The 17,310-nt window shown below is 47.7% G+C and overlaps 1 protein-coding gene across 11 annotated transcripts in view; it reads right to left on the reverse strand.

Annotated features, from left to right (window-relative positions):
* Positions 1-17,310, reverse strand: part of PUM2 (pumilio RNA binding family member 2) — an 88,170-nt gene that overhangs the window by 37,154 nt on the left and 33,706 nt on the right. For all 11 annotated transcript variants that reach the window (XM_072647702.1, XM_072647634.1, XM_072647556.1 and 8 more), the window contains exons 3-7: positions 16,684-16,792; positions 10,630-10,817; positions 9,888-10,057; positions 5,186-5,459; positions 5,002-5,095 (exon numbers count right to left, since the gene is read on the reverse strand). In XM_072647702.1, coding sequence (XP_072503803.1) covers positions 5,002-5,095; positions 5,186-5,459; positions 9,888-10,057; positions 10,630-10,817; positions 16,684-16,792 — 835 coding nt within the window. The remainder of the gene's footprint in view (positions 1-5,001; positions 5,096-5,185; positions 5,460-9,887; positions 10,058-10,629; positions 10,818-16,683; positions 16,793-17,310) is intronic.

Raw genomic sequence — 17,310 nt, forward strand, 5'->3', positions numbered from 1 at the left:
AGAGATGTACCCTCACCCCTGAGTGCTGCCCGTAGAAATGCCCTTCGTCAATTCCCATCTGTTTCCAATCCCCCCCATAACCCCAAGCCCCATCATTCACCTCAACATGACCAACCACTAGCGACACTCCTTCTTTCCCTACCCTCTTCTCCTGAGCCCCTCGCCCCCTGCCTTTGTTCCTGCCAAGGCTTAGCCTTGCATTACTTCCACTGGAGGGACAGCTGGTGTCAAAAGGCTGGCACCAAGAAGAGTCCAATTCAGATGTGGCCTCAGACACTTCCGAGCTGGGTGATCCTGGTCAAGTTACTTCACTTCAGTCTAACTGTGTCCTTGATGGTACAGTAAGAGTATAGTTCTCCCTTGCAGGGTAATTTTAAGGATGAAAGCTCTCAGTAGAGTGTCTGGCACACAGTAGGTGCCTGATAAATGCTTCAGCATGTACCTGGTACTGAACAAAGGTGGAGAAAAACCATCCCGGTAGGATAAATCCTCTACAAATTGGTGCCGGCCCTCACTGCAGTAAGGCAAGCCTGTGACAAGCTCCCTCTCCTCAGTGCTCCCAGGGCTCTCCCTTCCCCAACCATCCCTGGTGAGACCTTTCAAAGACACCTTCTGCCACCATCTCTGACTTCACTGAACTGGCACCAGGATGAGGAGGGTCAGGGCTGGGAAAGAACTTGGGTTTTCCATCTACACTGAACATTTACAAGCGTGTCATCTCACTGGAAACCAACCAAATGCTCTGGGTCACACTGAAAAGGAGGTCCCGGGTGGTATTCTTCCACACCATGGCCATAGTATCAAGCATCCAATGGACAGAGCACTCCTTTCTTGCTGAGCCCACAAAAGCCCAACTGGCTGCAGAGCTCAGAGTCATGTCCCATGACAGCCCCCGGGGACCCTTCTTTAACACAAGAGGACCAGCCATGTCTTGAATCCTCATAGTCGCTCATGAGTAAGGCCCTGGGACCCCTTCTCCTTTGCCTAGGCAGGCCTCACAATTTCTAACCAATTTCTGGTCACCTTCATCATTCATGAATTTACTAATTAATCTGCAAAGGTACTATTAACAGACAGCTCTGGGGATGAAAGCATGTTTCCAGCAGTGAGCATAATGCCAGGACTGTTTCTCCAGTCCCCTTGCACAATTCCCCTGCCAGAGGGTCCATGGATCGTTGTCTATACAGCCAAGACAAGTTTCCCAAACTGGAAGCTCTTGTTTGGGGTTAAGATGTACAAAGAGTAAGACGCTTCTCAACCTGAGTAAGATGATGATGATGATCAGGGAACTGTTGAAAATCTCACCAGTCAACACTTTTGTGGCTTTCCACACACCTAGTTTCTCTGTGGCACCTAATCTGACCTCTGGGTTCATATGGTCACAGGTACTGTTGATTATTTAGGGGCACTGGGAGCCATCACCAAATAGTATCCACTGGGGAAATATAGGGAACGTCCGTTTTGTGAATAAGGGTGAAATGATCAACCATCAAGCATTTATGAAGTACTTTCTGTGTGCCAGACAATAGGCCAGGCTTAAATACAAACAGAAATCAGTAGCCTTAAGGGGATAGAGTGCTAGACTTGCAATTGGTAAAACTTGGGTTCAAATGTGGCCATAGCTTGTGTGACCCTAGAGAAGTCACTTTACTTGTCTACCTCAGTTTCCTCATTTGTAAAATGGGAATAATAGCACCTCCCCCCAGCGGGGCTGTGAGCATCCAAAGAGAAATGTCTGTCAAGAGTTGGGCACAATTTCAAGAGATATGAAAAGGCTAGTTTTATTATTTTTCACATTTCGCTGGAACCAAACAACATATATACAATAGTCTATTTTAAACAATGTTGTGGGTGTGTGTAAACGGGGGTGGGGGTGGGAGTGGTGAAGAATGGTTTGGCCAGAAGCCCTTGAAATGACCTCTGGAGGTAACAACCGGGCACACACAGCTTTGTGGCTCCTCAGGCCCCCCCCACTCACCCAGCTGAGCTCCTTCTCGGCTACCCCACCCTTTCCATCCTGTTCTTCAGCTGCCTCTTAGGTGTTCTCTCCATCCACCTAGAACGTAAGCTGCTTCACTGGCGAATGCTGGAGGCTGTTCTGGAGAACAATGTGCAACTGTGCCCAAAGGCCTAGCAAGCTGTGCACACCCTTGGACCCAGCAACACAACTACTAGGTCTACACCACAAAAAGACCAAAGAAAAGGGAGAAGGATCCATATGTACAGAAATATTTAGAGCAGCTCTTTTGTTGGTGGCTAACAATCAGAAATTAAGGGCATGTTCATCAACTGAGGAACGGCTATCCAAGTTGCACTAATGACTGCAATGGAATATGACTGTGCTATAATGAACGAGGTTTCAGAAAAGCCTGGGAAGACTTGTGAGTCAAATCAGGCAAACAACATATACAACAGATACCATGAAAGACTAAAGAACTCTTACGAAGATGATGAGTGACAAGATTCCAAGAGGCTCCCTCCCTGAAGGGTTCTGAACCAAGACAGCAGAAGGATGTCAGAATGGGAGAGGGAAAGAAGGTGGTTTTTCATTTCAAAATAATTTGAATTATTAAAACAAAGAATTAGGGAGTGAGAGAAAAAAGACCCTAAGTTCCCAGGGCAGCCCCAGCATGCTTCCCTTGGACTCAGGTCAAGGCTCCTGTGTGAAGATGCCCAGCCCCTTTCTGTAAATCACCATCCACAGTTGTGTGACTCTACATGCCTGCTCTATGTACAGGCTACTCATGCTGTTTTGTACTGCAATAAAGTGTATAGTGTTAGCTTAATAATAGCAAATTTCTATTCCTTCAAGGTCTGTAAAACATTTCACGTACATTATCTTATTTGATCTATGTGGTTCTATTATTATACCTATTTTACACATGAGGAAACTGAAAAATAACAGACATTATACAGCTAGTAAGTGTCCAAGGCTGTACGTGACCTGATCCAGGCCCAGCAGCCCACCCGCCGTCTTCGAGTTGTGTCTAATTTAACAGACTCCAAGGACAGAGGAAGCAAACTGCCAAGAGGCAAAGCTTTCTAGTAAGGTCAGCTGTCGCCCTCTCCCGGAACCCTTAAAGCAGGGGCCATGAGCACTCTCCATTCGGGATTAGCAGGGAGGCCTTTTGTGTCTCAGTTTGACTAGGCAAGAACAACGGCTCTGAAATGCTCTCCTTCTCTGATGGGTGAAGGTCATGGAACATTTTTTACACAGAAAGAAACAAGGAATATGAAAACCAACTTGCGTAAACTGGTGCAGGGCCACATCAATAGGAAAACACCATTTGCAGAAATCAGAATTCCCAACTCAGTGCCCAACCTTAGCTCCCCATCTATCTGCAGGCAGACACACACACTCTCAAACACCTGTCTGCCTGTGTCCTCCTCCATCACACCAAGAAATTTAAAGCATGGGCTGCTTTCTGCCTTTCTTTCTGCCTCCAAGGCTAAGCTCAGTGCCTGGTACACAGGAGGTTCTTAATAAAAGTTCTGGACTTGGCTCAGTTCCACAGTCCCCAGCCATCATTCACTGTAATGCCTTGTTCTTGGCAGAAAGCCTTGGATTCCAGGTGGGGAACAAAGCACCCCACTTCAGCCATGGCCAGCAGACTGTTTGGCCTTACCAGATTTGTTACAGGTTGGTTATACTGGGTTGTGGATGGAGACAGGAAAAAAGGTTCCAAGAACTCACTGAGAAGTGATAAAAGCATCAAAAAAACCCACTCGCTGGGGGAGGAGTCCTCATTTCATGCCTCTCCCCTGGGTCCTAAACCAACTGAAACGGAAGGAACGGCCTCAGGAAGAGCAAGCAAAAGGCAAAACAGCCACAGCGGGTGGTAGAACTCAGACTGTTTCTGAGCCAAGAGCTTAATAAGAACATCTGCTTTTGCAAATGCTCTAGTGCTCAGGAGGTAGACTGAAACAGAGAGGGTTCCTGACCAATGTTATGCCCTGGCAACAGCCCTTCTAAAGATATGGGAAGCAAGGACTTCACCCCTTAATGGGCAACATGCCTCATGTGCCTACTCCTCCTCTCCACAGCTCCAGGAAGCTGCAGTTGCAAAGAGCAGGCCTCAGGCCCAGCCCCAAGGAGGAAGCTATCAGGGCTGCTCGAGGCTCCTCCTCCACCTGAGGGAGACATATGGGAGATCTGGCCCTAGGGCCCCCAACTTTCATCCTGCCCCAGGCTCCCAATGCCTGCAAGTTAGAGTACTGGACCAAGAGCTCCTCACAGGCTAAGGGGAATCTGGAGAAAGAGCAGGAACAAGAGCTAAGAAAACAAATTCACAGATCCCCAAGACCTTCTGTCACCTGCAGGAAATGAGCTTCCTTTGTACATCCTGCAGCCAGTGCTCAAAGCCTTAGCCAGATAACATCTCCAATAACTTGCTCTGGGTTGTCTGATCCTACAACCCACGGCCCCACGTTCTCATCTGGCCTTGACAACAACACTAGGTAGAGGGGAGTGACTTGGCCATAGCCACCAAAGAGTCTCGAGTCTCAGACACAGCAGATGATGAGAGTTTACATTTAGAGAGAGCCTACTGTTTGCCAGGGACTGTGCTAAGAGCTTTCCAAAGAGGATCTAGTTTGATCCTCAAGATCAGCCCATCTGACAGATGCAGGAGGCAGCAGTTCAGCTACTGGCCCAGAATCACAGGGCTGGATGACCCCAGGACAGCCTCCAAGCAGTCCCAAGCATGGTGCTGATCCCCATGAGGAGGGTGTTGGTAGCCTGGCTAGGGTCCTCCTCTCCCTGCCCCCATTCCACTGCTCCAGGGTGGCATTACTCTCTAACTCTTCCTAAGTGTATAAAATACCGCTGCTCTTTAGCCACAAGCCTGGCCAATGCCCAGGTCCTGAGGGAAGCATTCCTCAGCCCTGACCTTGTACCAAAAAACAGAAGATGGTCCTCCAGGGGTCTTCTCATAAAACCTTTGCTTGCTTTGCTCAAGAGGACACCCGCCCCCCCCCCACCCCGCTGTGCTCCCCACTCACCGATGTGCGGCTGCTGGGCCGCAGCTAACGCATACTGCTGCTGCTGAGCGGCCGTTAACTGCTGGACGGTTAGTGCACTGGTCCTCTGAAAGAGCTAGGAGACAAAAAGAGGCCCACTTGAGCTTTCCTTGTAGACCTCACCCTCCTTGTAGGCAGCACCAATCATCCTGGTAAGCCGAGTTACCTGCTGTGGCTGAGAGCTGTAGTCAAAGAGGCCAACAGCAGCTCCTGAAGAGTCCATTGGCACCTGGTTTCCAGGATAGTCAAACTGCAAGGAATCCAGGCCCACCTGCTCCATGGCATCCAAAGTCTGGGCTTCAGGGCTGGGGAACTCTTCCACGAGGGGCTTATTAGCTGCAGGATTGGGGAGAGGACCCAGTCCTTCAGGAGGATTTGAATTGGGGCCCAGGCGCTCAGCTACTTCTGTGGGAGAAGCTTGGCGGCTTCCTGGAGTACGACTAAGTAAAGAGAATTAGGCAGGATCAGAGCATGAAAAAGCCCCCAGCAACAAGGGAAAAGGTTACAAATGTCCTAAAGAAACACAGAAGGTCCCAGAAATGCCTCAAATCTAGACAACACAATGTAATAACCCAAGATAGTCAAGGACTGCACAATGTCCATGTTGTTAATTAGAGCCAGAAAGGGAATTTGGCATCATTTGGCTCCAGGGCCTGTGGGACCTAAGGAACCTCAGCCCAGGAATCAGGGTCTCCCAGGGTCTCCAGAAGAGACCAAAGCTGGTGCATGAATGGCCAACTCAAAGCTCCAATGGAACCTCCCATTTCATGGTAAGCTAGAACTACTCACAGTACCTTGGAAGAGGTTCTAAGTTGTTGGCACTGCTGAATTACTCACAGAACCGAGGATTAAGAGTTAAAAGAGAACATGAGGGCCAACTAATCCAAAGTGCTCCCAATCCTGCGGAGTGGGGGTGATTATCCCCAACAGGTGAAGAAATGGAGACAAAGAGAGGCAGGTGATAGAGGCAGTGACAAAGATGGCATGGAATATGTACAAGGCTAAGCACTTTCCAAATAGTATCTCATCAGATCCTCACAACAAGCCTGGCAGGTAAGGTAAGGGCTATTAAACCCTCTTTACACTTGAAACTGAGGGAGACAATAGTGAAAGGACTTGTCCCGACCCACAGCTAAAATTGAACTCAGGCTTTCCTGACTCTCCAGGCCCAGGGCTCTGCACACTGCCCCCAAGCTGTCTCTTGCTACTTTGAAGATAAGAGAGCAAACAAATTATTGTCAACCACAACAGAATGCACTGGAATGGAAATCCAACTCCAGCTTTCATAAGGAAAAAAAGACCCTGAACTTTCATTTTGAAAGAACTTCCAGGAGCGACTCCTCAGGTTTTCTAGGGTCATCATTTGGCCAAGAGACAGAAGGCTCAGCCATCTACACCAAAAACGTGGCTTAACATGTGTCCAGGAGAAAGGTCGGCAGAGAGACGGTGGCTCTTCTGAAGCAAAGCTCTCCACCCCCCAGATCTGGGTCCTTGAACAAAGCAGAAAGAACAAGCTGCCTCCACAGACCCATCCCCTGGGCTTGTTCAGGCATTTCGCCCAAATGATCCTCTTTTGCGTCCAGGGATAAGGAGGATACACACAAGCAGATGCCCCTGACTTTTCTGTGCAAACAGTTTCCAGTATCACACAACGACCTTTCCCCCTGCCAGGCCTCTTCCATAATACTGCTGGAAACTTTGGACACTAAATAAAGAGAGAAAAAACCCATTCCTTCACTTGAACTGCTCCTGTCACTTACAACACTGACCCTGTCCCCACCATGACTTCTGTCTGCCCTCATTCCCACTCTCCAAGCAGAGGCCCTTCCAGAAGCCAAGTCCCAGGGCCCTCCCAGTCAATCAACAAACATTTCCTAAATGCCTACTATGTGCCAGGCACTGTGGCGAGACAGTGTCTGCCCTCATGCTGAAGTACGTACAAACAAGGTAGAGAGAGGATAAACTGAGGAGGGAGAGAACTGAGGCAGGAGAGTGGGAAGCCAGAGCAAAGAGTCCAGTGACACTGAATGAGAAGAAACTAGCAGGCTCTTGGGTGTGATGAGAGCCTGCCCCATGTGGAAATGGCAGTGTCAGGTGAAGAGGGCAGAGAGAAAAAGGTGGGCAAAGGTAGCAACCACGGGGGGACAAGAGGGAACCTGGAGTCCATCAAGACTGGGAGCCAAGAATAGTGAACCTGGGAAGACAGAAAAGCTTTGGGGGAAGAGGATGAGTTGGGCCTTACCAAGTTTAAATCGAGGAGGACAATGAGGTAAGAGAGGATGGGAGACTGGAGGTCACACTGGGCTGGTTAAGACCACCAAGTGAATTCATGGAGAGGAGGAGAAGCCCAGCATAGGGACCTGGGGACACAGGCAGAACCCAAAAGGAAGGAGCTGTCAGATAAAGAGAAGGCCCAGGAAAACCCAGGGAAAAGAAAGGATCCAAGTACGATGGGGTCTGAGAAAACACCATTAGAATTGTCAACCCAGAGAGCCATCCCAAATAATGAGGCTGGAAGGCAGGCTACAGAAAGCGAGGGAGATAGGAAGGGTGAATGAAGCAGACGCACCTACTGGAGATGGCCTTCTCAGGAAACTGGGTCAGTAAAGGGAAGAGAGACATGAAAGTGTGGAGGAGCAGGGAAGCAGCCAGCAGGTAAGGAGGGGCTAAAGACAAATCAGAAGATGATGGGTATGGCAATTTGCTGCATTAGATATGATGGAATGGGGATCACTTGCCAAGTTAAGAGGGGCCTGCCCTTCCGAAGAGGAGGGCCTTCAGACTTCCAGAAAGATCCTGCTGAGGAGGAGAGGAGAGGGAGCTCTCTTCAAAGAGCATCAATATTTTCAGTGAAGTATGAGGCTAGACTCTCAGCTGGGGGACTGGTATGGAGGGGGAGCCATGGGAAGCTTGTGGAGGGATGGAAGGTGACGGTGTGTCACATAGGGACGTGTCCACCTTGCTGACTCAAGTAAGCACGGCTTCATTCAGCAGACTGTGAATGAGAGTGAAAACAGAGGACAGTGAGAGAGATGCAGGCCTGAGGCTTGGCAGGACAAGGTCAGCAAGGAGAAGATAGGAGGTGAACTGGTTCTCCAAAGGGCTGAGATGGGGAAAGGAGGCTGTGGCTAGAGCAGGCCAAGTGGAGGTTGCAGCAAGGACAAAGAACAAGTTACAAGTGGGGTTACAAGGTAGAGGGAGAGGCGGTGTGACAAAAGAATGGGATCAGCATGGCAGAGGTCACAGACAGGGGCATGATGGATCTGTGAGTGGTGGCAAGATCAGGACACGGCCCCCTTGTGGTCCAGATGGAGCAGAGCAAGTGGAGATGAGCTTGTCTGAGGGCAGGCAAGGCCCCAGAGAGGGGGAAGACATCCTAGGATGGCAGTGGACCACAGGGCCCCTTGTTGGGACCTTTAACACCTTGAGTTCTTCTCCAGATACACTGATATCAGGGGCAAGCCTACAAATCGAGCCATAAACAGAAGCCACATTGGGCTCTCGTTCAGGCTAATGCTCAGGCTCATTTCCACGCTGCATAAACAGGAAGAACAGAGCGGAATGGACAAAACCTTCCAAGTCCCACAGGTGAGCCCTGGAGAGCCACCTTTTCCATCTGACCATCAGGATGCTCTGGTCTGTCACCTAGTAACTGAGGCTGAATCCATCTACTTGGTAACATAAAAAATGACAGCACTATTAACACAGAACAGAAAGAGAACACTCGTCCAAGTGCCAAGTACGTCTCTGCAGAAAACCCAAATCACAGTACCCCCCACCAAACACATCTTAATTTGTTTAAAAACGAAAGCTGCCGCCAGGGAGCCGGCCTCTCGTGGCTCCTGCTCAGGCTCTGCCCCTCTCCGTGGTGCTGTTTTTCTTGCTATAGTTAATGTTGTTTTAACACTTCAATTATAAAGACATGGAGTCTTGGCCTGCAGCTGGGAGCGAGTGCCAGGCGCATTTTCCCAGCGTAATCCTGGCCTTTCACTCAAGTGGTTTCTTTTTTCCAAGGGGGCTCACTGGTTTGGGACGCTGTTCTGCACTCAGCCCGGGGGCCGTGTCCGATTTTAAAATCATTCTATGCCAACATCTCCCTCACTACGGCTATCTAAAAGCAACAGCTCTAAACACGAGTCCCTCTGGACATGTGGATAACAGGCTTTGAGACACAATTAATTTAGTATCTGCTTCGAGACAAGCTGATAAACAGGAAATCAATAGGAAGCAATGATTTGTAAAATTTAGAAAATTTGGTGCTCTAAGAACCAAGCCTTGGAAGGGAAAGATCAAGTACATCTGCAGATGACTGGGCCACGTTACTTCCTCAAAGCAACCAAGGGCATTCTTCAGGCTAACTTCCCAGTTTCCACCATCTACTGTCTTCTCGTCATCAAAACCAATACGATCTCCTGCAACAGGGTTGTGGCAGGATCGTTGCTTCTCCGTGGCATTAAGGCTGTCATTTTGTTTTTGGCCAAACTATGAAAGGGATGAGGAAAAGGAGGGGAGGAAGAGGGAGGGAGAGAAGGAAGAGAAGGAGGAGGGAGAGGAAGGGCGAGGAGAAGGGAGGATTCACCACCAGGAGCTCAGACAAGAGGAGGCACTGTTGGGCAGGGGAGAATAAAACGAAACAAATACGAGTTCTCGATCACAGTGCTGTTCATCTGAAATGCTGCCAAAGACCTGCATTTCCCAAGAATTATTCTGAGGATCCAAAGGCTCTGAGAAAACCAACTAGCCTCGCTCCCAAGTAGCCCCGGGCAGTGGTGACCCAGGCAGAATGGGAGGCCCCTGGGAGAGCATCTGAATGAGCCCCACAGCCCAGTAAGGACATGCTTGTCTTCTGGAGAAAGTGAAAATCTTACTTAAAATCTTTGCAATCGGCATCCAGTCCATTTGGCAACCCTCTGCCTTTTATTCTAGAATCCTCCTCATCTCCTTGTTTAAGATCTCTGTCTGTGTCCTCCTCAAGCGGAGAAGCCTGGCCTTTCTCATCTCCTTTCTCAGGTCCATCTGTTTCAGCATCTCTAGGGCCCTGAGGAGAAAGAATCTGTTTGATTCTGAAATTTTAATAGCACACAAAAAAGGCACCATAAGGTGACCTGAGTCTACACTGCAGTGCACAGAAACAACAAATACACTTCAAAGTTGAATGGAATGGTTCCCTTGTTTACCAAAGGCCAGAATTGGAATATAAAACCATCACCATTTATAATGGAAGCGCTAAGGCAACCTTAACTATAGCGGGGCTAGGAAAACACTAACACCACAAGGTAAGCTGACTGCTTCACAGAGAGATTACAAGGTGCCACATTCAAATTGCAATGTGAAGGGCTCCCATACAAGGAATTAAAATTTCATCTTGAAGACTGGTTGAGGAAGTTACTGAGGCTTACACTTTATGTCACAAGGAAGCCCAAATCCCTCCCCAAATGCTCCTCTCTTTCTCCATTTTAGGGTTCCTTAAATAAAAAGGACTGGAGACAAGAACTAGGCATCTTTTGTAAACGTATTCAAGACAGCCAAAAATGAAGAAAACAGAAACAGAACCGAATTTTAGACACAAGCAAAGAACTGAGGTTTTCTTCCAAGCATAGAGGTACTTACAAAAGCTCCTTTCCTAAATCGAGAATCCAATTTATCTGCAGGAGAAGAACTTAATACATATTCTACCATGCTCACGCCAAGACCTCCACTTTCGGATCGAGGAGACAGAATTGCATTTACTTCACTGTTTCCATGAAAACCCTGTCCAGGTCTTCTCTGTACCATAATAGGCTGGGACATCGAATGGTCTGTTTGGAAGAGAAAATAAAATGAAAACTACGTCAACTTCCGAGTTAAACAAAGAGGTTATGAGATAACAGAGGGGAAGAAAGCCCTGCCATAGTTTAGTATAAATACTGTTCAACGTCAGCTGGACGGGAGGATGCTCATTGGACAGGTGCTCAGACAACGAAGGCTCTTTAGAGAAAGCGGCTTAGAAAAAATCCAGCTACAGGGGAAGAGGTTAAAATAGCAGGTAAGATGGAGGCCTAGGGGCCAACCCAGGGGCTCCCAGGCACCTGAGGAAAATAATTCCAAAAAAAGAACAATTAGGACAAGCCAGGGGAAGGGAGAGAGACTGATACCCCCCCAACGGGAGGCAGTCACATCATCACACCTCACACCGTAAGGTGTCAACAAGCCACATTATATTCACCCACAAGATGAACAACTTTTCAAAGACCACTAATTCCAAGCTATCTACCCCACTAGCTAGTTTCTTTTAAGAAAGATTTATAAACAGGCCAATTCCTAGCACTGCAACTTTCCATGCAGATAAAAATGAATCATTTTAACTTGAGCGGTACTTTTAAACTTTTTATTACTACTTTTATTACCACTATAGAAGGGAGAGAGGCAAAGAAGGAAAACATTCTCTGAGTATGCGTGTGTATAAGTTAGCATGGATATAACAAGTCCTGTGTGCCAAGCACTATATTAAGCATTTTACAAAAATTATTTCATTTGACCCTCAACAACCCTAGGAGGTAACTACTACTCGATCCGCATTTTCCAGAAGAGGAAAATGAAGTAGACAAAAATGAAGGAATGTGCCCAGGGCACTAGTACATACTAAGTGTGTGAGGCCTGACTCCAGGCCCATTGCTCCAGTCACTGGGCATCCTAGATGCCAGGGGAAAAAGGATAAAGACGTTTAAGATAAGTGAAAGTATAGACAATGACATAACACAAACTCAGATAGTAACTAAGGCCAAACTTTATTCAAGGAACTTCTGTCACCAAGTTTTATAAATGGTTCCCAACAGAGTGCAAAATCTCAGCTCATTCTCTAGTCAATCTAATCCATAGGAAAATATGTAGCCAGCTAACTAGCTACAGAAATAGAATTATTCACTTAAAAAAGCCAGCTAGTTGGCACAGGCCAGAGCACTGGGTTTGGAATCCAAAAGACCCAAGTTCCAATCCTTCCTCAGGCACTTTCTAGCCGTGCAGTCTTAGCTACATTTCAGAATCTCTCTCTCATCTGTAAAAAGAGGGAGATAGACTGGATGGCCTCTACAGGCTCCTTAGTTCTAGATGTTACATTACTATGCTCCTAAGTACAGTGAAGAGGATATTCTTATTCAGATACTGACCAGGATAGATGGCCAAGATACACTTTCAACTCTGAAATTCTATGACACTAAATTCCAAGTGAAGACGGACCAACTTTTACTTGCTCCTTAATGGCCTGAATCCTGACCAGGGAGGATCCCCTTCTACCCATCTCCTCCAGCAGAATGCCCCCCCTCTCACTTGCCCTCAATCTCTCCCTCCTGCCTATAGATGTGTCTCCCCTAGCCTTGGCCTGCCCATCCCTGCTATCATCCTATTGCTCCTCTGTCTCGATGGTCAAACTCCTCAGCAAGGTCATTCACAATCAGCGCCTCTATTTCCTTTCCATCTCTCCTTAACCTCATTATTCCACCCACGCTGCTCTCTCTTAAAGTTAGTGGTAATCTCTTAGTACCCAGGTCCAGTGGCCTTATCTCTATCCTCACGCTCCTTGGCCTCTCTGCAGCCTCTGCTGGGTATGCTCTCCTCCTGGATTCTTTCTTCTCTCTAGGTTTTCAGGATACGTTCTCTCCTGGTTCTTCTCCTCCCTCTCTGACCACTCCTCCTGTATCTCCTTTGTTGGATCCTCTCCTGACCACACCACACCTTCTAACACTAGGTATCTCTCAGGTTTCCATCCTTGGACCTCTTTTCTTCTCCCTCTGGCCTAGTTCATTTGGGGATTTCATCAGTGGTTGGGGAAAAGGGGACTCAGGGCATGATCAAGTCTCACTGCCAGTGGCCCCTTTACTGATGAAGGACCTGCAATGGGTTCCCCAATGTCCACCTCTATCTTCTCCAAGAGGGGAAAAGGGAGTGCTGAGGAGATGGGAGCTTCAGATGCTGCAAGATGAAGTTTCTGGGGACAATGGAGCAGTCCAGGAACAGCTAGCTGGGAAATGACAGTGGAGTGACAAGGTCAGATAATATACTGAGAGATTCATTTGTCAGCTCAGTGGAAAGCTGACTGGAGAGGGGAGACTGTAGGCATGCAGACTCCCCAGCAGGCTATTACAACAGTCCAGGCATGAAGTCATAAGCGCCTGGACCAAGACAGCGACAGAGTCAGAAGAAAGGAGCATACATGTACTGGGGAGGTTTACAAGGATCACCAAGACTTGACAACTGACTGGATAGTGAGGGCTCAAGGAGGATGCACGAGTCAGGAGATGGACTGACTGGGAGGATGGTGGTCCCCCCAACAGGGGAACTTTGGAAGAAGGAGGGCTGCCTACAGCAGAGGTCCACATCTTAGGCCCCTCAACTTGGAGCTGCAAGTGCTGGCCCATGCTCAGTTCTGACATCCAAACACCTCTGGCTGGCCACGTCTTTTCCCTGGGGAGCCTTCCCCCATCAGAGTGCGAGTGCTCTTGGCAAAGGGACTGTCTCTGCTTTACTTTGTAAGTGCCCAGCACCTACTTTCTGTTCACCCGTTCATTCAAAGTTTCTGATCAAGCCTGGAGAAAACAGCAATTTTCTCTTGACTTTGATAAACTCCATCAATACCCCAACAGAATTAAAAACACCATATAAGATTTTCCAAAATTAAAACTACGCAGTTGTTATCAGAACACGTTACTGCATTTTAAAAAACAAAAATATACAGCTAATGTACGCTGTGAGCGATTATCTAGCACAATGCTGATTTCCCAACTATCCAAACTGAACATAAACAGAAACGTCTAACTGAATGAGAAATGGTTCACTTCCCAAAGCTTTCTACTTAAATACAAGAAACTAAAATGACCACCAACACAGTGAAGGTACCTGGGCCTCAGTGAATTTTCAGAAATAAAATGAAAAGAATCTCAAAATTTATAATATACAGTTTCAAAGAAAAAAACAAAGTAGCCAAAGTTCTGGCAAAGCATGCATTAAATTTACATAAAGAAATAGAGCTTGAATATGAAAAATCTGGTTGAATTCGTGCCTCTAATTTTTCATTCTTTAAATGCAATTCCCATAATTTAATCTTTAATGTCTCTAGGACTCCTTCATTTAGATAAGAATGCCAACTGCTCACACGCACCGACCTAAGGGTGTCACAAGTTGGCTTCCTGACACAAACTACAAATGCCCTGATTTCTGTTAAAAAGGGCATCATCTGCCTCTGAACTGGTCCACTCAGTCAGGCGGAATTATTCAGTGCTTAACGATTGTCTTAAGGAATTTTAGGCTTGAATAATAAAAGACTGAGCCATTTTCACTCCAAAATGTGAAAAGTTTAACAACAACTCCAACATCATATGGATTTAACCGCTATCATGACTCTACAACTCGACTCCGCAAGCGCCGTTCAAAGTAGCGTGGGGCTGCGCTCAATTCTACTCTCAAAGACAAATTCATTCTGGAAATCTAGTCAAATGAGCTGCTTCAAACCTTCCACAGCATCTCCTAGAAAACTCACCACCAAGTAAAATCTCTTTTAACATTCTCCTGTAGAATCAGAAGTCCACGCCCACACACAAACAGTGCAAGGTGGACGCTTCTCCAGCGAGCATTAACTAAGCATCTCTGGATCAAGCTCTGTGCCAGCACACAAACACCACAAGCAAAGTCCCTGTTCTCCAGGAACCTGCGCTGTAGCAGCAAAGGGGAACAAACAGAAACGAATGCATCCAGAGGTATGTGCACAGTCGCGCTCAAATGCGCTCACTTGAGTTTGGTTTGGCTGGCGGGGAGTGGTCAAGAAAAGCTTCCTATGGGAAGGAGGTAGCACTGGAGCTCAGCATTGAAAGACACTAGTGACTGTGTGTTCCAGTCCACTGCAGAAGCCAAGATCCCACAGGCACTGCTGCTGCTAAGGACTGGAGACACAGAAGGCAACACAAGAAGGGCAGTCCCCCTACATGCCTCATTCTTGTACCTTCAGGACTCTTCATCCCGGTGCACACAGCCAAGCCACCCCGGAGCCCAGACCTGCCCAACTGTGTCCACTCCACATCACAGGCCTCAGCAGCTCCTTCCCCTTCTCAAAAACACAACCCATCTGAAGGATAAACATGTGAATGACCACATACGTACAAGCTTGACCTGGTTGTAGACAGGAAATAAACAGAGAGAGAAAGCAAGTCACTCTGAGCTGGGGGGAAGGCCCAGGGCAGGTGAGAGAAGAGCAGCCAAGGAGGAGAAGGTGGGCCAAACTGGGCCTCTCCAGCTGACCAGGGAGCTTCTCAGACAGGAGGAGATATGGCAAGTGAGCCTGATCCTTCAGGAACATGGTCTGGGCAGCTGGGCAATAAGAAATCCTGAGGAAAAACTCGAGCAAGGTGGAGGCCTTCACCTCCGGGGTTTGTACCAAGGTTGACAAGGGGAAGTAGTGGGATGTGAAATATCAGGCAGGAGAAGGCTCCTGCCCTAAGCTGAGAAATGCGCCAACACTGGGAGGGGCTGAAGGTACAAGAATGAGGACTCTAGGGTAACTGTGAGAACAGCAGTGTCCAAATCAATCAGGGAAATTAAAAAGTGGGGTTGGGTGTGGGGCGAGGCAAGTGTGCCAGATTTGGAGTTTGAGATGCCTCTGGGCCCCAGTGCAGCCTGTCCAGAAAAAATTGGACCCACTGGCGCTAATAAGATCACCAAAAAGAGAAATTCCAGAAGAGGAAGTGGGTCCAGAACCCAGAGGACAACCCAGCCAGAAAGGCTGAACAGAAGCATGTGTGGAGGGGGAGGACAACAATGAAGGAGCAGCAGGAAGGCAAGGGGTCAAGTGTCAAATGCTGCAGAGCATGGAGAAGGAGGAAGCCTGGGAAAGGCCACTCAATTCAGAAATTCAGAGTCCTGAAGCCCTTCCAAACTCTCACTGGCACTAGACTTGTTGGGATGAGCTGAGCTCCTCGAAAGGATGAGATAAGAAGGGCTCTGGCAAAAGAGACAAGGAGAGGATGGGACGTGAGGCCAAAGGCTTGGGGGTACAGACTGAGGAGAAGAGCTTCTATTTTCTCAAAGCCACCCCCCATCCACACGAGAGGTAGAGGAGGGGTGCTAGAGAACCCCAAGAGGGAAAGGTTTCCACCAAGTCCACTGGGGGAGACATCACAAACAGATCATGGACCCAGGCAGCGCACAGGGAGGACACTAAGCACAGGAAATCAGAAGAAGCAGACAGCAGAGAGGGAAGGGGACCTCTAATTGCCATGCTAAGGCTGAAAAAGCAGCCTATCCCATTCCCTTTACTCTCAGGAGTTAAAATGCAAACTGAGCTGTTCATTTTTCTCCACAGGGACTCCTCCCCGACCTGGACAATCTCAGAATCCTCCTGGTGTGGTCTGCTCTCACCCATCCCTCCTATCTGAGTAGGGCCTTAGAGGCAGGCAAAGGTCAAGTATGCATGCTGGGGGTGCCCTCCCCTATGGTGAAGTTAGTTTGTCAATATCTTTCAAGTCACAAGGGGGCTGTTAGCTAGGGATCTGGAAAGTGGCAGGTAGGTATGTGCTCTGGAGTTAGACTTAAAACATTAAATCCTCAATAGTAGGAATGTCACTACCACCTTCTTGGTGAGGTCAGCATAAGGAAATGAGGACTAGTGGAGCAGTGAGTCACAGAAAAGTCATCACTTACGAGGAGTACCCCAAGCAGTCTCTCTCCATTCATCGTCCCCAAGAAAGACGCTTTTTTGTCCATCTTTTGTGGAATCATCAGGTTCCCAAAATTTTTTGGTAGGCAAAAGCTATTTTGGAAAGAAAAAAATGATAATATTTAAGCTTTGCTATAAACACCAAGTTTCATCATGCAGGCAAAGGGAAAGCATTTTAATACATTTCATACTTAAAACTACTCTAAGAAAACCTGGGAGGGTACAGTCCACTCATGTGACTTACTCAAAACAGATGCATCAAATTGCTCCTCCTTTGACATAGTGATTCCACATTTAGGGCTTATACTTGAGTCAAGAAGCTAAAAACATTTATTTGTACAAATGTGTTCACAGCACCACTGGTCAGGTATAGGAATGGGAAGCAACACAGACAGACCACAACGAACAGCAGCCAAACACATCAGGGGCACAAGGACATCATGGAGGTTGGCAAAAAAAAAAAAAAAAAAAAGGAAGAGATGATAGATGCAATGAGCCAAGAGCGCCAGACTGAGGGGCTGAAAACCTGGCTTCCAATTGGACGGTGAGGTCTTGGGCCTGGGCACCTCCCTGGGACCTAGCCAAGTCACACACTGTTTCTGAACCGCCTG

The sequence above is a fragment of the Notamacropus eugenii genome, chromosome 1, assembly GCF_028372415.1.
Source record: "Notamacropus eugenii isolate mMacEug1 chromosome 1, mMacEug1.pri_v2, whole genome shotgun sequence".
NCBI classification, from domain to species: Eukaryota; Metazoa; Chordata; class Mammalia; order Diprotodontia; family Macropodidae; genus Notamacropus; species Notamacropus eugenii.